Source organism: Homarus americanus, unplaced genomic scaffold (assembly GCF_018991925.1).
Source record: "Homarus americanus isolate GMGI-L3 unplaced genomic scaffold, GMGI_Hamer_2.0 scaffold36791, whole genome shotgun sequence".
NCBI lineage: Eukaryota > Metazoa > Arthropoda > Malacostraca > Decapoda > Nephropidae > Homarus > Homarus americanus.
Window position 1 is genome coordinate 121,022 of NW_024741379.1, and position 22,923 is coordinate 143,944.

Below are 22,923 nucleotides of genomic sequence, written 5' to 3' on the forward strand. Positions count from 1 at the left end.
ACAATACAAATCCATTTACCCTTGTATGCACTTTTTCCGTAACAAATCCTGTGATCCATCCCATTATAATTATGCCTTCTTCAAATGCAATTAAATACTGCACTGTAGTTTCCTATTGATTGCAATACACACTTTTTCCAGCACAATACATACAGTATCGAGTGATCAATACTGGACTTTTCCTACCTTCTCTAAATCTTGTTATTTCATCTTTCTCACCCTCGATGTTACTCTACCATATAGTTTACCAGGTATATTCATCAAATCAAATCTTCAAAATTTTGCATTCATTGCAATTTCCTTTATACAGTAAGTGGGCATCATTAACACTTTCGACTTCTCCATCTGGTAGTTTTTGCTTCATACACAAGCTAATAATTTTACTAGATACTGTACATGCTTGTTAATTTCTCTCCACAATTCATCAGCTCTTCAATCATTAGATAACAACAAATTATTGAATTTTATGTTTAATTATTTCTCTCCTGTTTTATTAAAAAAAAATTCAACAGATGAGGAGAACAACAAAGGTTTTATGAAACACATATTCGAACTAGGATTTATTTTTTAGTTGACTTTCTGCGCCAGCCTGCGGTCACGCTCCTCAGCGATGCTAAGTTTGATACCCTTACCACGTGGTAGAGACACGTACGCCTTGCTGCCCTTTCCAATGACGAAGACGTTGTTCAATCTGAAAAGACATATTTGTTCATTAATATCTTTGGATCTAGAAATGTCAATTTTCAGCCAACCACACCAATCCTGAGCTAAATACAGTACAATTTTTATATATCAAACAATTTTATCTGTGATGACTAACTCCCCTCTGAGGGGGTAGTCAAACATCAACCTCCAGACCACTCTAGCAGCCTCCTTTGCCTTATTTATTCCCCTTTCCCCCTCCCCAATTCTCACATTATAATTATATTGTTCCACCATTCATAATACAGGCCATCTCCATCAACCCAGTACACCACCTTCATTGCTTCTTTAAACATCATCATCCTATCCACTAGCTGGCATTCCTCTCAAGACTCCTCACTATCTCAGGGACCCTTACTTCACCCGTTCTATCACTCTGCACTGCACACCATCTACCCTTTCTTCCATTCCAAACATTTAAAAAAAATTATCTATTCCTCTAAAAAAAATTCTACTAAGATAACTAATTATTTTAATGAAAGAAAAAAATCATGTGATTGGACATTAAACACAAAATTACCCCTATGAAGAGATATGCAGAATTCAAACATGCCGTAAGGTGGGATTCAAAGTAAATATTACAGTACAGACATCCCTAGAAACAGTAAATTATCTCCTGACTTTACGATTTAATGATGAAAATTTTTTATGCATTTTTTCCATATAACTTGCAATTCAAGTATTAAAAAAAATTAAATTAACATTATCATTAACAATATCTCTCAACATCACTTAAAATTTTGATGGTGTTTTCTTGGTAATTTTCCTTTTTTTTTCACCCCGTATAAGTGATATCCAGGAATCTAAACATCTCATGTTAGATAGTTGAAATATTACACATTTATCAAAGGAAACAAGTCAAAAAATAAATATGTTCTGAAAGTATGAAATATTGATATCAGGGTAATATAACAAAAAAGGTGAAAGAGTTGAAGCTGTGAGCAATATTTTTTTGTCTAATACATGTATCTAAAAAATATAACAAAATATATTAATAAATAAAAAATCCACAACCATGTTTGTGCATGGAAATACAATTTACTATATTGAACGAATAGAATTTAACACTACCAAAGATGTCAGAAAAAATTGTTTGACAAGAACAGTCAAGTGATGCACTTTTTGGTAAATTGTTCACTGCAACACCTTATATAATTAATTTATACATTCTTAAAAATATTAAATGCTTAGTGTTTTAATGTCATAAGATTAGTAAAAGAGTGGAGATGGTCAGTTAAATATAACACTTCTCAGTGTAACGTTCATTACCACATCTAATATAAGAAATAACTGCATCTTAAAAGGTGGAAAATACTGTACAGTGGTCCCTCGATTGACGAACACAATTGGTTCCACAGAGTCGGTCGTTAACCGAAAATTACGTTAACTGAAACTATTATTTCAATGGATATTGGGTAATGGTTCCAACTCACAGAAAAGTATACATACAAAGTACTGTATACTGGTAATAGAATTAACAAAACATTAAATATAAATTAAATACAGTACTGTACTGTACAGTTTACTGTACAATAATAAATAATAAACAATAGAATAGTGTATTTTAACTTGCTTTGAGGTGTGTATGTTGCATTCCCGGCAGCTTTGTTTACATATCAAACAGCTGATTGTAGGGGTAGTCGATGATGACATGCCATATTCTTTACAGAGTGCATTGGTTCTAATGCCTTCTTCATGTTTCCTAATAATTTCTGCACTGTATATTATCAAAATGTTCACTAAATTTCAGAATGACCAATAATTTTAATGTAAAAATGCAAAACTATTCAAGAGACCAACAAACTCGATGTTCACTCCACTATAAACAAAGTTAAACTGAGAAGCATTGGTGGGTGATTTGATCAGCTGAAGGGCACACAAATACGGTTCCCTGTATTGTATATATTATCAATGTTAACTAAATTTCAGAATGACCAATAATTTTAATATAAAAAATGCAAAAATATTCAAGAGCACAACTTTCTCGATATTTACTCCACTGGAAACGAATGTAAACATAGAACCAAATACTGTTATGGCGGACTAGCCGATCAGCTGATGCGCACAACAAAGCGCGTTTCTCGTAAGGCTGTCGTTAATCGAAGTTTTGTTCATTAATGGAACTGAAAATCCTTATGGGAGCTAATTCGTTAACTGAAATTTCATTAATTGAACCGTTCATTGATCGAGGGACCACTGTACTGTGTTGTGTTTTGTTTTTGCTTCCTCCTCTCATGCCACTAACCACCCGTTACATATGATTACATTGCTTTAATATCATGTGACGTTGAAGTACTACAGTTTCATGACTTTGGGGCCTATTTGGGTGAAAAATCCCACTGACCAGTTTCTGGAACTTGACCCAATTGACACCCGGCTAAAACATGTAAGAAGGATATCCATATTCCTGAGTTTCATAAACAAACAAAATAAACTCGGGGAACCTAAATTCTCTTAATAGCCTAAGACCAGACCCAATGCCGAGTTATGCATTATGGGGAGGTACACAACACTGTACCACAAGTAACTTTGAGGCAGGGTAGGTAACACCCATTTCATCAAATTATGATTCTTTACAATTTCCTTAAACTATTTTATACAGTACTCCATAATTACGCACATATGCCATCATCATGATCGACTTTAACATATTTCTTTCTGAGAGTTCTATGCTCAAGAGCATTTGAAAATTTTATTGTCCTGCCCTCTTTTAAGGTCTTAAAGCTCATGCGCAACAAGTCCTATCAAGGTCAGCATAATAGTCTTGGCCCGTATGAAACACCTTAGTGATTGTGGCACTAAGGGGCACTTCTGAGGCCTTTTCCTTAATTCTATCTCCAATTTTCCTAATCATCTCTCAAGACCAGACATAGCAGTTACAAAATTATTGTTTACAACCACTCACAACACCGAAGAATGAGTGTTACTCTAACAGACATCTATAATTCATTTTCACTAATCCACAACAGTAGCTGTATGCTTTTCAGAATAATTTACAGAGAAAGCCATAGAATAATGTGATACTCTGGGGACCCTCCCAATGGCTGTATACCAACTGTAACTATGTATTTGAGCTAAGAAAGGCTATTTAGAAGTAAGAATTTCCAACAATCATTATCGTACTATGGCCATTTTCTATGCTTGTGTGGATTAGCCCCGGTTACTTGATGGCAGCTCTACACACTACATGGTCTCTATTGTCAGGTTCCTAACTCTAATGTCATTTCTTACAACCTTTCCCCATGTCATTCTAGGCTTACTCCTGGCTCTCATCCCCTCCACATTTAGACTCGTGCACCTCTTGACCATATCTCTCCACATGCCCAAACCATCTCAGCCTGCCTCTATGCAGGACTTTGCCATACTCTCATGGCCTCAAGACCTCCTGTCTTTCGGTGTTGTATTGCACATTTACCTAACCATTTTCATTTCTGCTCATGCAAGTCTATCTATATCCTCCTCTTGTTTCAGAGTAATACATCATCACACATCTTATACCAGCCATATGCATTCTTCCTTTCACTCTTGCTAACAATGAAGGCAGCAGCTCCCCAGTTCTGACTCTTGGAAATGAGCATTGACCATGTCACACAGATAACAAAACTCATCAACAGTCCAGTCTTGCTGTGGGTATATGGTTACCTGCTCAGACAGAACAACTTAAAAATCAGCAGCATCCTGCAACCTGCCTTCTATTCCACTGCACCTCTTGTGAACCCACATTCCACACTCGTTACTGAATTGCTGCCAACATCTTTTTTGCGGACAGCACATGCCCATTTTTCACTGTAGGTCCCTCACCCACACCACTAATCAATATTTTGGGAGACCAAATTCACTCTCAATCCCTTTGCCTCAATTAAAATCCTTCCATTTCTTAAATTAATCTAATGCTTCTTCAATACCATCTGCTATCAGCACTAAGTCATCAGCATACAACAACTCCAAGGCAGGCCAATCCTAAAATCCAATGATATTGCCTCCAGCATCATGATAATTATTCTCTCACACACACACAAAGGAATCCTAGCTTTAGAAAAAATACAATAAAAAAATAAATAAATAAAAAAGCCATTTCTGTATCAAGCCCATGCTCGTTAAAAAAAAATGTCAAGTTAAATACACAACTAAACCCCATATAGTATTAATAAAATCCATGCATTCTTACCTGGTAGCAAAAGTGTGGCCAACAGCATCCTTAACGTGAACAATGTCAAAGCTTCCAGCATGACGTTCACGGGACACAATGGTACCAACACGACCCAAGTTACGCCCACCAGTGATCATGCATAGGTTTCCTGAAAATAAAAAATTTATTAGGAATAAATGCATGAAAGAGTTACTGTGTTGGGAAAGGAGTAAGTGAACTGGGGAGGGTGTGAGGGGAGCTGAGCAAGCTGGAAGACATGTTCACAAGGGCAGAAATGAAATCTCTTCAGTTAAAGCCACCCAATGAAAAGAAGTTCCCTACAAAATAAAGTATTTGGAGAAAGAGAGTAGAAAAAATTGCTATTGTTAAGAAAATGCATTTCCAAAGTGAAGTATTGCTGGCCACCACAAATTCTTCTCATATTCTCTGTACTTGTAATGCTGATGAATTTTTCACAAAATGCATGGTCTTCTATTCTACCCAGCTAAAGGAAGCTGATGGCATGGAAGCATAAGAAAAACTAATATACTGTATTTACAGTGTATCTATATATATTTTTTTTTACAGGGAATAGCCCACCCGAGCATAGGCCACTGACCCACATCGGGGCCTAAGGGGTTGAAAATGTAATAATAATAAAAATAATGAACCATAAAGAAATACAAAAATTAAAAAAGATCAAACGAGAGAAACAATAAACAGTATGTATATTGTGTTGTCAATAGTAAGTGAAACAATAGTCCCTGCAATTGTGTGTGTAAATGAGGCAGAAAGTCAGATCAGCAACCTAGAACTTGGTCAAAATATTCGTGATGCCATATAGCAGCAGGGTCTACCATTAGACAACACATTATGCTTCCAATACTGTATCCTCCCAGGCAGTAGTACCTCCCTCTTTGGTAGCTCCCTACTACCTACCTAACCATAAGGTTAGGTTAGTTTAAGTTGTCTGTAATTTCTTTTGCAAAATTACTAATATGCATGCCAGTAATTTTGCAAAATAACCTATTTCACAAAAAAAGTAACATACTGTATATATATAAAGCCAAGCAAAGAACTAAGATCATTTTGTCTAACTTGTGAAATAAGCAAAATGACTGCCCAAGTTTATGATTTGGGCAATTCACAAAGGCTGAGGAGAAAGAAAGATATTAGCCCTCTCAGCCTCGGAGCCTGAGACACGTACGTGCATGAAAATTTACTCTCAGCCTCGGAGGTTTCAGCAAAAAAAAAATTTGAAAAAATATTTTGTTAGGGCTCATTTCACTGCCATGGAATTGTTTTATTAATTGTAATGGGATCTCTTCTACCATAAAATTATCTGACAGACTGAAAATTCTTGTAATTTAAGCCACTTTTTTCGAGTATAAGTTGAAAAAGTAGGAAAATGTTTAGTAATATCTTGATTTCCATTCACATTTTCCTTGTATTATGGTGTTCATTGATATGTACTATATACCAAAATAAAGAACAAAGCATGTAGAATATCTTGGTGTAAGGAAAAATAATATAACACAAAAACTTATGGAATAATTAAAGGGCAGAACAGCGCACCCTCATCTCGCTCTAATGGCCAGTGACACTGGCTTCATGCTGCGCTGCCTTGCACATGATGATCAAGACCGTCTCGGGGAAGGTGATAAGGCCTACACAAAGAAAATGAAGTTTGTCAAATGGCGTCGAAAGTTCAGTCAGTTTCAGTGAACAGTTTTTTAGTTATTTGAAAATACAGTCCATTGGACGCCATGTAGACATCTTGAGGCTGAGCATAAGTTTTTTTGCCTTTTATGTTCGATGCCATCATGCTTGGCTGAGAGGGTTAAGACCACACTTGTAAAAATTTATTTTAGTCACAAAATATATACAAATGTAGCACCCTTGGGTAATGCTGGGTTAGCTGTTGGAACTAACTCAGCGACCTTTAAGGTGTACATGCTCTTGGCCCCCTACTGTACCCTCAACCACACAATGCAGAAGGAGCACTTGAAACAGCCTGAATGCATATTTGAATTTAAGAAATTACCTCTACCACAAAATTTAGTTAATATCATGTTTAACCAGAAAAAAATACTCTCTCATTGATTAAAGTGAAATCTTACCCCTAACCTCAACCTTGTTAACCTGCATGTCCCTATAATCTCCAGTCTTGCAATGACCATTATCACAGAAAACTTCCTGTTTATGTGCTGTAGCATGTTTTCAGAGCAAGTGCCCATATACATAAAATTTCCTCACACGGAGTTTACAAATTCAAAATTTTAAGTACCTGGTAGTTGCTACAATACTAAACTAATGGGGCCTCAGGCCTAGAGAGTTTTCTTTCACTAATAATCACTTTAAACATATTTTAATATGTTTCACATGTAAAGTTAAGATCCCAAACAATTTATATGTAGGTAACAAGATCATATTGCTAGCCTTCCTTACCACTAATATAAACCAAAACCTTACCTGAATCAAACTTGATGAAATCCTTCATCTTCTTCTTCTCAATGTCAAAGAGGATAGAATCATTGACTTTGACCAGGGGGTCAGGGTAACGAAGAGTACGGCCATCAGAAGTAACAAGGAATGGAACACACTTGGGGCCAACGGACACCTTCTTAACCTTGCACAGCTTGTACTGCAAAGCAAATATATTTCAGTTAAAATACTTTTGTGAATACATCAAACTTTTTCTACTTCATATACAATCAATATGAAAATGACATTGACAGGAAATTGTACTTAAGAATAGATAACTTACAAACACTACCAACAAGAACAGTTATAATTCTCTGCACAACTGTCAACACTCTAGCACAGCTTGGGTTGGATGGCTGAGTGTACTTAACCTTAAATTTGTTTAGAATATCATCCACTTATAGAAGGTAAACCAAGTAACTCGGCGTGACTACAAAATATTAAAGAAAAGTGTCTCCACCTTGGGTAATGCTAGCAAAGATAGATATACATCCTGCTAGCGACCGTGATGGCACTTACTCTAGCTCCTATTTTGACCACACAAGGCATAAGCCAAGCATGGCTTCGATGAGAAGCAAAATAAAAAGAGGTGCATTTTAATTAAATTGATCCAATATTTGGTCAGAAGAAATAACAATAAATATATTTTGAGCTGTATTACATTCACATTAACTTAGCAATACTGAATAACAAGAAATTATTTCAAGGCAAATTAAGCATTTTAACATTTCAAGAAAATATGTTCAATTGTACTGAAGTGTAACAATTAATTATGTCCCTATATTGAATGTAACATTTTATGTAACAACTTAGTCTTCTATTGTCTTTTTATTTCTTTAGATTTATTTACTTATTTATTTATATACTTATTCTTCTTTCTCGTTATACTTGTGAGAGGTGGAGAGGGTGAGGGAGGTAACTGTTTTCGTTTGGGGAGACGAGGAGTACAGGACTAACGGTTTGTGGTTAGGCTAGAGAGGACTACACCAAGGGAAGACTCAGGGAAGCTGGTTAGAGGGACTAAGATATCAATACTTCACAGAGGGGAAATATAGGATAGTTACTATATATAGGACGCACCGTATAACTGCATAATACCAAGACATTCATAACACATCACTCTTTCTCAACAAGGAAGGGACGAATTAGGACTCTTTATTAACGGTTACTGTATTTATTGAATACTCTCTATTAGGGTTTGACAATTACACTTCAAAACAATAAACCTAAATTCCTAGCTTCCTAACCAAGGGGTCCATTACTCTCAATACATTTCGGGAAACAGATCAAACCTAATGGGTACTCACGCTATAGCCGCCATATGAGAAGGTGACACCCAGGACTTGTTACAGTAGTTTATATGTCAGGGTAGTGAATAAACTTCAATGCACAGCTATAGTCACTGTTCAATTACAAGGGCAAGTTAAAATTTTTGCACCACTGTTAACACTGCAATACTGTTTGGGTTGAATGACTTAGTGCACTTGACCTTATAACTCTTTGAATATCATCCCACTTAAAGGAGGCAAACTGAGTGATATTCAGGCCTGTATACTAGGTGTCCTCGTTATATGTTGTACCGATTTATGGCATCACATATAAATCGTTAACATTTACAGTACAGCATATGAAGAAATTTTCACCATACATCATGCGTTTCCTATATAAAGTCATTTCTGCTACAATGCGTGTTTTGTCAACGCGAATTGGTTGTAAAGCGATTAATGAATAGGGGAACGCCGTTTGTAAAACGCGAACTTTTGCATACGAATGTTGGCTATAACACGATTCCATCCTCAACGTTTTAAGTGTAGCGTGGCCCGGAGTTATGCAATGTTTACAGTTCACGTTCGACATCACATGTTTAATTGATTCGTGTCTTTTGTTTATGAAGTGTTTTTTGAAAGTCTGTAAATTTCTTTTTATTTTATTTTTTTTTGCAAATTTAGCTGTTACCCATAAATACTGTATGAAAAGAATAAGTAAAAAGAATGTTTCGCAGTGCGGACTAATAACGGTTTACACCAGCGCTCTCTGTTTACATCACAAGATCAGTTGAATCGCGCGGTTTCTGTCGATTGCTGTGAAGTGTCTGCGACTTTTGCTGTTTTCTCCAATTTTGTTGTGTTAGCCACGAATATGGAATGACAAGGTAAGAAGAATGTTTCCAAGAAGCGTCCTGGTGATTGAATTAACGGTGGTGAACATAAAAGAAAGGCTATAACAATTGGAGAGAAGCTCAATGTTATTAAGTGTTTTGAACGCAATGAAAGAACATGTGATATTGTTCGTGCACCTAACCCTATTTTCTCCATAAGCCCTGTTTAATTTTATTGCGCGAATTTCTATAGCGTGAAGTTTCACAACGCAACTTTCGTGTTGTGGCAAAAATTAATGTACGTCATCTGCATCATCCACTGTTTTATGCTAAGCCTGTGTGTATCCAAATATGACACAAAGTGTTAAAAACATCTAATATGATAAGTAATGTGTTATGTGTCCTACATGTTTAAGTTTCTACTATGCCAAAATACATTAGTCACTTCTCATACAACTGCAGAATTTGCAGAAAAGTCATCTTAATGTGCTAGTGTGCCTTATGAATAAAAAAAATACTTATACAATACTGTACAATAATATAAAAATAAAAAATACAAATTAAGAGAGTAGGGGTATATTGTGTGGGATATGGAGTGAGCCTGAGAGTGGAAGGTGGTTTGACAACACACCATGACTAGCCAGACTACTGTACACCTCACCACGGACTTCTAAATCACATATGTTCCAACACCCAAAAATTTAAGTTTAAATAACCTTATTCAGTTCTTATACAATGGAGGGTTTGCAAGTAAAGAAATGGACTGGGAAAAAAAAAAGTCTGGATGTGCAACCGTTGAAAGAAAGTGACAGATGGTGGAAGGGAGGAGTGTTGGCTGGACCGCGAAGAAAACTCCCTCGCTCATGCTTGTCAACCGCAATCCCTTTGACACGTCTTTATGCAATTTCGTCACAATTCCCATATTATTTAGGTTCAATTGGTGAAGGGTTACAAATGCATTTTCATGAAATAATCAAATTTCCCGAGAGAATATCCCACACTTGACCTTAGATAAATTTTTGTGCCATACTGTATTAAGTCCCCGGCAGCTTTGTTTACATAGCGCAAACAGCTGACTGCCCACACCGTCCCTCACCATGTTGTCATGCTTACCACAACATGTCTTCAGCCTTTATTAAATACTGTAATATTGTAGAATATTTATCAGCACTTAATAATATTGTTGTGTATTATGCACCTGCATATACCCCGGTATATCATTTAATCAGTTATCTTATTGTACAAATAGCCTAATTGAACCATTATGTATCACTCAAATGTAACAAATAATGTTACTAGGAATGTATCTCCAAATCAAATACAGGCGCCCCCCCCAAATTTGCGGATTTTTATTTCTAGGTTCTCTATTATTCGCGCCTGACACCCTGGATATACCCAAGAAGGTCTGGGTAGTTTTAAAGTTGCCAGAATTTTTGTGGCTGGGACAGGGAACCATTCGTTCTAGAGACAAAAATTTCCTTTATCTGTATTGTAAATATGTGTGTGTGTGTGTGAACACACAGGGGGCCCCCTATACTAAACAGTACAGTATGTTATAACGACCCAATTGTAAGCCAATTTCCCGAATATCCCGTGTATTGGAAAGTAATGGCATATTCTCTACCAAACCAAAAGGTACCACTAAACTCATGAGCAACATCTGTAACAATGCAACCATACACAGTAATTTATTAAACTAACCTTGGCCTCCTCATCGGTGATTCTGTGAGCAATGAAACGGCCCTTCACATCGTAGAGAATGCGGAAGTGTTCACCAGTCTTCTTGATGCTCACTACATCTGTTACAAAAATGAGAAATTAATCCTTAAATCTTATTTTCTGACTAAGCTCATTGCCAAACAACTCTTTTTTAACATGCTAGCATTATTCTAATATTTACTCTTCCATTCTGCTTCCCAATGATGGCTGTGAACTACAATTACAATGCTTTAACCCTCCTCACCACACTCAACACTCATGAAAGAGGGAAACAGTTGTAAACAGTGCCCTCTTAAAGGAGGATATCAAATAAGATGTGCTACCTAGTCGGTCTACATTATTTCCATCAACCACGGGATGCCATCTTATCTTCAAAGCCCAATCCACAATTTTTCTTTGAAATTAAGCAACTACCCAAGTACTGTACCCATGGATAAGAAGCTATCATACACCTTAAACAATAGTGAGCTAATGGCTCTCCTGAAACCACAAGCCAACACACACCTATATCATCAAGTAGAAGACTAGTCCTGACCACTTGTAATAAGGTAACTGAGGTTCTGAATTACACCAGAAACTAAAATCAGTGAAGTAATGAGAGCTGCCTGGCAGAAGGAATCTAGCAAAAAAAATCATTCGATTACCCATAAACTTTAGTAACCCGGCTTGACTACAAAATATTAAAGAAAAGTGTCTCCACCTTGGGTAATGCTAGCAAAGATAGATATACATCCTGCTAGCGACCGTGATGGCACTTACTCTAGCTCCTATTTTGACCACACAAGGCATAAGCCAAGCATGGCTTCGATGAGAAGCAAAATAAAAAGAGGTGCATTTTAATTTTATTGATTACTGTATGCTTAAAATAGGTTTACCTACATCCAATAATAATTGTTCAGAAAAAAATAACAATAACTATGGTTTGAGTTGTATTACATTCACAGACATTAACTAAGCAATACTAACTAAGAAGAAAAAATTCTGCAATTTTTCAGAACAAATTAGGAATTTTTAACATTTCAAAAATATTTTAATTTGTAGTCTATATAGTAAATAAACTTCATTGAGCAGCAAGAATTCATTGTGACCACAGGAATGGAAGGCAGGTAAAATAAAATGATAAATAAGAAAATATAGTAATGAAGGACTGGACATGAAATCAACTTTTTTCTGGCAGACTTTGTAGCCAAACAGCTCTGGTATAGTTGGGCTACAGGAACAGGAATACAACACTATTTGCAACACCGTTTATTCACAATTCATATTTTAACACCCATATTCGATATTTGCAAAGCATACCCCACTTATTCGCAAAGTGAATTAGAAAAAATAATGTAGAGATAGCATGTTGCTATAAAATAAAAAATGAAGAGCACGAGTGTGTGTGGAGTGAATACACGTGTGGACTTGACATTTTGCCAAATTAGTCTGGGTTATTCTTATTTTTCAACTCATAATTTTGGGTAGACATTTTTTTTGTTTCATGCACATACAATCGTTCATACAGACTGTGCAAAAAATAAAATAAAATAAACGATTATCTTAGGGTAAAAACATTAAGGAAATAAAGGTTTCTTACATGCACGGGAGTTAGCGCGCAGATCGTGGAAGAATGGAGCAGCGCTGGGGATCTCACCTGCTCCAGGCTCCCATGTCCTGCGTATAGCGAAACTATTGCTAACTGGCAATGCAGTATTTTTTCCTTTTATTTTATTTATTAGTATAATTTTTATTTATTCCTCACATTTACCGGTACTACAGTATACATGCGACCCTGGTCCCTAATAGCCTCAGATAACGAGGAGTGTACAGTACCCTGTATATCGAAAAATATGTGATGAAAGTTGCCAGCAAGGAACGCACCCCCCCCCCCATTACAATGATTATGGAGAACATTGCCACCATATTGTGATAACCGGGGTATTCCTGTAACCATATTTGATTCATTTATCAATATAGATATACAACCCTTCTCAATCCATGAACACTTAAATGAAGGGGCTTGCGCATCTCATACTCTTTGGAAGAGATACTGACATTTATTAAGGTATTGTCTTTAAATAAACCATAAGTCTGCAGTTTTTCAAACAAAGGTAAAGAAATATTTTCCAGCAAGATATGTTAGATACCCAGTATTACATCAATATGGCATTGTGAATACTATAAAGCCTCAAGCCATTCCATAACACTTACCCATGAAGCCAGTGGGGAAATTTCTGTCAGTACGGATCTTGCCATCAATGCAGATAAGGCGCTGCATTGTAATCTTTGTCACCTCAGTGTTGGTCAGGGCATACTTCAGACGATTACGCAGGAGCAGGACCAGTGGTAGACACTCTCTAAGTTTGTGGGGTCCAGTAGAGGGCCTGGGGGCATACACACCCCCAAGTTTGTCCAGCATCCATGACTTGGGGGCAACAAGTCGCTTCAAATGATGCTTTGGTCCACGCTGAAATATTTACAAAGCATTAGAGAGGTATACTGTACATACACCACATGTGCAGTAAGAGCATAAACTTCATCTCTAAAAATATAAATTCTCTTAATTTATCTCCACCTTAGGAAATGCCATAAAAATACATCACTACAGCATTGTAACCACGATGATTTTCAGTCTGGCTCCCACTTTGACCATACAGGACTTCAGTCAAGCTTGGCTTCGATAAAGAGCATAAGTTTAATGCATGTAGGTACCCTGTACTGCTTTGGGGGGAGGGGGTATTTGTCAATACTATACAGTAGAGTATTTTCTTAACACACCATAATGACAGTACGTATTCAAAATTTTACTTGTTAGAATAAGTTTGTTAACTTCTCTAGATCATAATTCTGGCATCAAAGGAGACATGAATACAGTATTTAAAAATATATATATACTGTATATATATTTTTTAAATGCAGTCAACAGACTGCCAATGAGCATTGTGCTGTCCTGGTTCCACAATTGTGAGAATTACTGAGTCACCAGTGATCATTATCTTTCTCAAATACAGTAAAGTACAGTATTCAGAAATGATTACGGTACTTAAGCATACAGTACAGTAGTTAATTTCATGGAACTTCCCTTTTTCAATATTCTATATATTTTTTAATGTTGTTCCCCAAACATTTAGTACACAATAAAAAGGAACAATTCGTTAAGTTCTCTATGATTGGCTTTTAAATAGTTGTTGCTAAAATCAGAAGTTTATTGTTTTGTGAAGTTGCCTTCATCTCACAATTGTCATAAAATATTAATAATACCTGTTTTATAATAATGTATCTGTATTGAGAAGGTAAGAAATAAATTCTTTTCCAATCAATAAAATTTCTAAATACAGTAAAAGTCCAAAAATCCGGATGCCAGGAATCCGGACCACCCGAGAATCCGGACTTTTCGAAAACACAAACTTTTTAAATTTAGCGGGCTTTTGTGGGTTACGTGAATGAATGGAGTTGCTTTAAAAAATTAATTTACATAATTCTAATAATAAAATTAATTGTAAATTATAGGTAGCTAATTTTGTTAGTTTTGTAATTAGCTTGAACTGAAATGTAAAATTTGAGGCACTATAAATCTTTTGTGTGTATGTGTGCATGCATGAATGCCACAGCTGCACAGCGACAACAAACGACCACACGATCGCCACTTTAAAACAAGCAATCAAACTGTGACAACGTATGTAATTTTGAGTCCTACTCTTTCCATGTACAGAGTACAAGCCCATAATAATGGCCCCTAAAGTAGATAAACTTCGTTGTGTGAAGAAAAAGAAGAACACATTGAAATTGAGTGACAAACTTGAAATAATTAAGAAACTAGAATGTAATGTGGGCAATGCTGTTCTAATGGAAACATACAACATTGGAAAGTCTACAATTTATGATATAAAAAAGGCAAAGAATAAAATTCTAGAATTCACAGCTTCTTCTGAGCCTTACATTAAAATTGCTGAAAGAAAAAGTTTACATTGGCCCAAATTAGAAAATCTTGATAAAGTGTTGCACGAATGGTTTTTGTTAAAACGATCAGAAGGTATGGCAATTTCTGGGCCGATGCTTATTGCCAAAGCAAAATCTTTTAAGGAGCAAATGAATATTGAATCAGCGTGCGCATTTAGTGATGGATGGCTTAGGAATTTCAAGACTCGTCATGGTATTAGACAGTTTGTTTACATTTTTGTCTAGTGTTGACTTTATTTTTCTTTAAAACTGCTCGTTTTGATAAATGAAGCATGCTTTATTTGATAATGAATAAACTATCAAAATGTACCTGTTCACCTCTTCTTTATTCCTCCTTAAATTTTAATTTTAAAAGTACTGCCTGAGAATCCGGAAAATCCGAAAATCCGGACCGACCCAATCCCCAAGCAGTCCGGATTTTTGGACTTCTACTGTACTGTACTGTACTGTACTATACCATAGTTACGGTGTGGAAGTAAAATACACCTTTACCTTTTTTTCACAAATCAACTTTACGTAGCAAAGCTCACAAATATGTTCGCCTTTACACATACAATGAAACCAGAAATTTTAATTCGCTACCCTAACCAACAAATACTGTAAGTTATGGCCTACTAATGGTGTGGGGAAAACAAATGATTAGCTATTCCTTTTCTTCCGCATGTCTCTCACAAAGTACTAACAATATATGGCTCTTCAAAAATTGTACCAATAACTTCTACAGTAAGTCCTCGTTTAACGTCGCCCCGCTTAATGTTGTTTCGGTACTACGTCGCTACTCTTTAGATACCAATAATTCGCTTAATGTCCCGACAACTTAATTTAACTTTGTTTTTTCGTTGTAACGGACTACTTTCGACAGCGTATCACCCTCTCTCGTCAGGCCTCGCTGCGCTACCTCTCACTAGAGGAACGTCACAGCGTCTCCAAGCGACGCCAAGACAGTCTCTGTTATGCTTCCACATCATTCGTGTGTGCTTAAGTGGTTTTGCTCTAATTACTGTATTTTAACCATTTGAATGGCTTCCAAGCATCCATCAAGTGCTACTGATGCTAGTGTTGTGAAGAAACAACATAAGGCCATTATCCTCGCTACGAAAATGGAGGTTTTAAACCGGGAGGAGGAGCCACCCGCCGTGTCCCAGTGACTCGCCACCCTCCTCCTCCTCTCCACTATCCGCCACACACTCGCTCCACCACCACCGTCCATCAGTGAGTACAAAATAAAATTATTTAGTTTATTTATATGTACAGTATATACTATTTTCTATAAAAATTAATTGAATTTCTGTATATGTAATGTATTTCATGGTGCAAAGGGAGGCTCAGAAACGTAACTCCTGTTATCTATTTCTTATGGAGAAAATTGATCCACTTAACCCTTAAGCCCCTCAAATACCTCAGTTATTGGGTTAAACATTCTCCCTGTGAGCCAGAATCTTCGATCCCGGATCTTATCATTATAGTATGTACTACAGTGGGGTATGCTATAACGAACGGATCCTACTACGAATATTCCTATAACGAACGGTTTTACCTATAAAATTGAGAATGCTATAACGAACGAAACTCCTACAACGAACATTATTTAATTTTTTTTTTCTAATTTATTGTTTTTTTATTACAAATATTAATGATATTCTTTATTTCAGGGGTTTAGATGCATATTTATGCACTTTTTTACAATTTTTACAATTTTATATTATATTTTTCAGTGTTAAGTGGTTGTATTTGGGGGCCTGGAAAGGATTAATCCTATAACGAACGAATGCTATAACGAACAAGGTTCTAGAACCAATTAGATTCGTTATAGCATACCCCACTGTATTTTAAAAGATGTGACATTTACTAAACCTAATAGAACCTGACTTTCATTTGGGTACAGTATTATTATCGTGGGTTCGTTACTATGTTGCATTATGCATGCGCTAGAATTTGACTTATACGCAGTTGTTCTTTGGACGTTGACCGGTGGGTACGATTTTGGATAAACCAATCACAGCTTGGTATAGGTCCCAGTCGCCACCCTCTTAAATTTAAACTTATTTCCAAGATGTCTCCTTTGTGCAATGGCTGTGATTTCAATTGCTTCCAAACTATCGCCAGATTGCACATTGCTTATTACGGTAAAGACAGAGAAGCATGGAAATTTCTACACGAACACTGTGTTCTACCTACGAAAGTTACTTGCACGAAGTGTAACCATCCTTGTAGTTACCAAGCTGAAAAACACCTTAGTGCTGTGGAAGAATAAATGTTACTCCCAAGTCTAGCAAGAGGAAGAAGTGAAATTATACAGCATCACCCTACAAAGGAACATTTCTCTATAGAACACAATATGAGCCGTGGAAACTGATCTTATTTGTCAATCATTGGTTCCATAAGGTCTGGGACCCCAATTTTGAGTCTTCCGAGTCTAATTAAGGTAAGCACACAAGTGGATAGGCTAGGTTTAGGTTAGGTTGGATTGGTTTTTGGATGATTCTGATCTTTATTTCTATCACAAATTACTACTTTTTGTGATTTTCCCCCACCCAAAACCCCGGGTTCCCACAAAGGATCCCTCATTGCGCGAAGTGTAACCTGCCTTAGCCTTGTCTCTATAAAGCTGACAAACACCGTCTGTAAAGGTATCTCAAGGAGTAGGTGAAGCGACCTGTCAACAAGTCTGCCTGCTTCAAGCAGTACTTGTTTATCATGCAGTTCAGCGAGGACACGCATCTACACCAAATGCTTCATTTGGTAGATAATTAGGCGCCTAGGTATGCACTACTTTGTCTTCATGGCGGTAATGCCGCAGTGACAGCTCATCCAAGGATGTAAACACCCAATCATAGAGGAATTTCAAAACAAAGCAACTATAATGATAAGATGAATTTTTTACCAAGTAATGATAGCACTTATTGTGAGCTTACAAGAGATCCCCTGGGAAATATTAACAAGTTATCTAATTCTAAAATGAAGGTGTTATTGAAAAAGAACCCCGATCTCATCAAACATCTCTCTCAAATCAATCCCACTTTACCGTATATGTATGGATTGATCAATACACATAAGCTTAATAATCCATTACGTATTATCGTGAGTTCTGTGGGTTCTGTTACTTACAAAATTATCCAAGTGGTTGGTTAGGATGCTATCCCCTCTTACAGGCCAAATATCTAATTCACATATACACAACAGCAGTGATTTAATTGAAAAACTCAAGAAACACAATGAACCATGTGAATAAATAAGTTTTAATGTAAATTCACTTTCACTAGAGTACCAGTGAAAGACCTACTTTCATTTCTTAAAAATAAATTGCAACTGTTAGATTTGACTATTGAACATGATACCTTTCTCAAATTGATAGAGTTATGTGTTACTGACAATGTGTTTAGAGCAAATGGGAAGTTTTACAAGCAAATGTTTGGCATGAGCATGGGTAATTGTCTTTCTGCTCCATTAGCCGGTACTTATATGGAGTTTTTTGAGGCTAGATTACTACCCAATATAGGGGACTTTATTCCTCCATGGTATAGATATGTAGATGATGATCTGTCTTTGGCCTAGAAACAGTAACCCACTGGAATTTTTAGACAAGCTTTATGACCTTGTCCCTAGTATTACATTCAAAATTGAAAGAAAAATAAATGGATCCCTTCCATTTCTTGATATGCTTATCATTAGAAATGGCCATAACTATAAATTTTAGGTGTACAGAAAGCCTACACAGGTAGACAGTATCATACATTTTTTATCGAGTCACCATGAATCTACCAAATTGTCAGTTTTTTCTGCTATGTTTTTGAGATGTTTGCGTATTTGTGACACTGAATTTATTGATGAAGAACTGAAACACATTCAGTCCATTGCACAAAAACTTGGGTACCCTTCATTGTGGGTCCGACTAATTACCCAAATGTAGCCGCAATGAAGTCAAATAATGGTCCTACATGAATAAATAGGGTTACCAATCACTTCTCGACTAGTATTTGGTGTCACAAAGTAAAAAAAAATTGGAAAACGTAATTTAATTTGAGTTAATAGATCGCGTGCATGTACCGAGGGAGCGAGTAATTACCCAAATGTAGCCGCAGTAAAGTCAAATAAAGGTCCTACATGAATAAATCGGACTGTCAATCACTTCTCGACTGGTATTTGGTGTCACGAAGTCACAAAAAATTGGTAAACTTAATTTAATCTGAGTTAATAGATCAAGCGCATGTACCTAACCTAACCTAACCTCGACTAGTATTTGGTGTCACGAAGTCACAAAAATTGGTAAACTTAATTTAATCTGAGTTAATAGATCAAGTGCATGTACCTAACCTAACACAACACAACTCAGATTAAATTAAGTTTACCAATTTTTTGTGACTATGACACCAAATAATAATCAAGAGGTGATTCACAGCCCGATTTACGCTTGTAGGACCATCATTTGACTTCATTGCGGCTACATTTGGGTAATTACTCGCTCCCTCGGTACATGCACACGATCTATTAACTCAGATTAAAGTAAGTTTTCCAATTTTTTGTGACTTTGTGACACCAAATACTAGTCGAGAAGTGATTAGCAGTCCGATTTATTCATGTAGGACCATTATTTGACTTCATTGCAGCTACATTTTGCTACATTTGGGTACATTGGGTAATTAGTCGGACCGCTTCATTGTTTGTTGATCATTGTTTTAAAAGGGCTAAAAAATCCTTTCATTCTACTCAAACAGGAAAATTCATACCTTTAGAATATTTTGACTCTACCTTATCGCAATGAGTTCGTCCCGTTAGTTTAGTCCCTTAAATATTTAATATTAATGTTGTTTTTAAGTATCACTCAACTATTACTAATATATTAATCAAGAATATCCCAACCTTGAATGTAAATGGAAGTGTTTACTGCATTCCATGTAGCAAATGTAATGAAAATTATTTATGTCAGACTGGGAAAGCATTACAACTCAGAATTAAACAGCACAAGTACAATATTAGAACAGGATCTGAAAGCAGTGCATTGTTCGTTCATGTTAGGAACAATAATCATCCCATAGATTGGGAAAACAGCTTAGAAGTGTATAAATCTTCATGTGTCACAGAAAGACTTCTGGTTGAAGCAAGTTTGATCAGAGAATTAAATTCTATAAACCTTAGTGATGGTCAGTACAAAACTGATATGTTACACAAATTTATTTGTCAGTGGCCCAAGGTTAAAAATGCTTTGAAAGCATTCGATTTAGATGTAGGATAGATGATTAGTGGGTCCCATATTTTTTACCTAACTTAACATGCCTAGTTAAGTCGCCCTTTCTTTTAAGCTTCTTTGTGTGTGGTGGTGTTGGTGTGCGGATTAGTGGATGTTGTGTTTATGACCTGACCTCATGCTTAGTAAGGTCACCCTGTGTACTTAAGCCTCTCTTGGTCCTTGTAATTCAGTTGCCTCTGAAGATGCCTTGAATAAAGACAAAAGCTAAGGTGCTCCATTCATTTAATGGCAAAATAGTACTGATTTTGGTAATCCCCATAATGCCCTAGACAATTCTGGAATTGGTCAACTTCCAATAACGTGCAGAACACATATTATACATCACAGTAACAGCCGCTGGTTTGTTTTATTCGCTCGCCCTTCAAGAGTTACAACTAAACTAGTTGGCTTTGGTTCACATGTCAAATTTGGTAATAAAATCTTGAAAGACCACATCAAACATTATTAAGCTATTCCTAGGCCCATTTAAAGAGAATCTACACAAGTTTAAATTCAAACTTCCTAATGTCTGAATCTTGATTCTTCAGTAATAAAATTTTGTACAACTGAGAAAATTTTGGGTATTATTGCGTTTACACACCGTTCATTCCTACCACTAATCTATTATCATATTCGAATAAGACGTCTAATTATAAGATAATTTTCATCCATTACATTACCGGCGCAAATGTATAATAACAGAAATAGCATATCCAAAATTTTCTCTATTTTCTTCCATTAATCTTCCTCCATTATCGTCTGCCTCACCTTCAACACTGTGTGTCTCCTTCATAAATCATCACGCGCATACGTTCCCGTACATGTCATGCAGCCAATCAAAAGCGTTTTTGCTTTTGGAACCAATTAAAATGATTTTGGGTTTAATTCGCAGTATATTTGGCCCAATCAAATTCGAGTTTTATTTTGGGTCTCATATTTTGAAATTCAAGTTCAGTTCCGACCATGGAAGTCCGCGATGGGTGTATATGGAGCTGATTGTGAGTTTTTGGAAAAAAAAACATAGAAACTACAGCATTTTTTCGATCGCATGGTGTTCTTCCAACCTCGATTATGCGGTTCAGTTCTGGTGCCCCTATTATAGAATGGATATAAATTCACTAGAGTCGGTGCAGCGAAGAATGACGAAAATGATTCCGGGACTTAGAAACCTACCATATCAGGATAGGTTAAAGAAACTTAACTTGCATTCCCTAGAAAGACAAAGAGTGCGGGGAGATATGATAGAAGTATTTAAGTGGGTGAAAGGAATCAATAAAGGGGATACAGATAAAGTTCTTATAATATCCGAGCAGGATAGGACTCGGAGCAACGGATTCAAGTTGGATAAGTTTAGGTTTAGGAGGGAGATAGGAAGGAACTGGTTCACAAATAGGGTGGTGGACGAGTGGAACAAGCTTAGCAACTTTGTAGTAAGTGCGGGAACTCTGGAAAGTTTCAAAAGGAGGCTAGATAGATTCATGGATGATAGAGAGGTAGTAACTCTCGACAGGAGCTGCCATGCACAGGCCAACCGGCCTATTGCAGACTCCTTATTTTCTTATGTACTAAGAGCAAGACAATGTAAATATAGCAAAGACCAACATATGTGGCGTTGGGTAAGAATCCCAGAATGCAACGACGAACAAGAACCAGGACAATAAGGTAAGAAACAGGTGATTCCATCATATGGTGAGAGTCAGTCAGGTTAGGTTAGGTTTGGGTTTTGTTTTTCTAGTGTTTTTGACATATTTTGCCATGATTTTTTTTTCGGCAAACGTCCAACGAAAAAAATTCGAAAAAAACCCCGGCTAATTTCCGTCAGAAATGAAGGTCATATTCGGTCTAAACACACACAAATACACTAGATAAATATATTTTTGACTCTCTAACATAACGGTGTGACAATGAAAATTTACCAAATTTTGAATATTATATTACCACACAAGAGACTCGGTAATACCCACAGCCCTGAATACCATTAAGGTTTAACCATTACTCTGTGACCTCGAGGTAATAATATCCTCGGTGTGCAGATTGTCTCACTCTTCCCTTTAACCTGAAGATTCTGACGGTTTCATCAAATACGCGGACTCCAGCATAATGCTAACAAATACTGAACGAACACTACACTAGATTAATTTATATTTAATCGAGGGAAGTATGAGCCCTTCCCGGTATAGTAAAAGACATCTCCTAAGTAAACAACTTGCAATTACACCAACACCATTAACTAATATTTACCACCTTATAACACCTGATATTTCAATCCAGGTTAACGCACCATATTTTAAAGTACCGATTCTGAGAACCAATTAATAACACATTTTTGAACACCATCACCGAACACTGCCCAGACCATCATCACGAGTCAACATGTAAACATTAATATTTATCCCATTATATTTCTTTCATCTTCGTAGATTGAGGAGTTTGCGTGTTATCATCCGTATTATTCACATCTCCACTCATTATCTATAAGACTAACACAATTCTACATCAAAATACTCGGTCAAAAATGTTAAAATAAATTTCCCGATGGAGACACTCACAGCCATGGCTCCTTCTGGGTAGGGAAAGAAGGTGTCAACAGATGGCGTGAGCCGCACCGAGTCCAAGGGATCC

At 36.5% G+C, this 22,923-nt stretch overlaps 1 protein-coding gene across 1 annotated transcript; it reads right to left on the reverse strand.

The window, feature by feature from the left end:
• Positions 1-547: 547 nt before the first annotated feature.
• LOC121875867 (40S ribosomal protein S4-like) lies at positions 548-22,923 on the reverse strand. The gene is made up of 6 exons (XM_042380580.1): positions 22,851-22,923; positions 13,326-13,581; positions 11,115-11,212; positions 7,304-7,475; positions 4,871-5,000; positions 548-691 (listed from the first exon to the last, which is right to left on the reverse strand). Exons 1-6 carry the CDS (start codon positions 22,854-22,856, stop codon positions 568-570), a joined length of 786 nt encoding a protein of 261 aa, XP_042236514.1. The 5' UTR covers positions 22,857-22,923; the 3' UTR covers positions 548-567.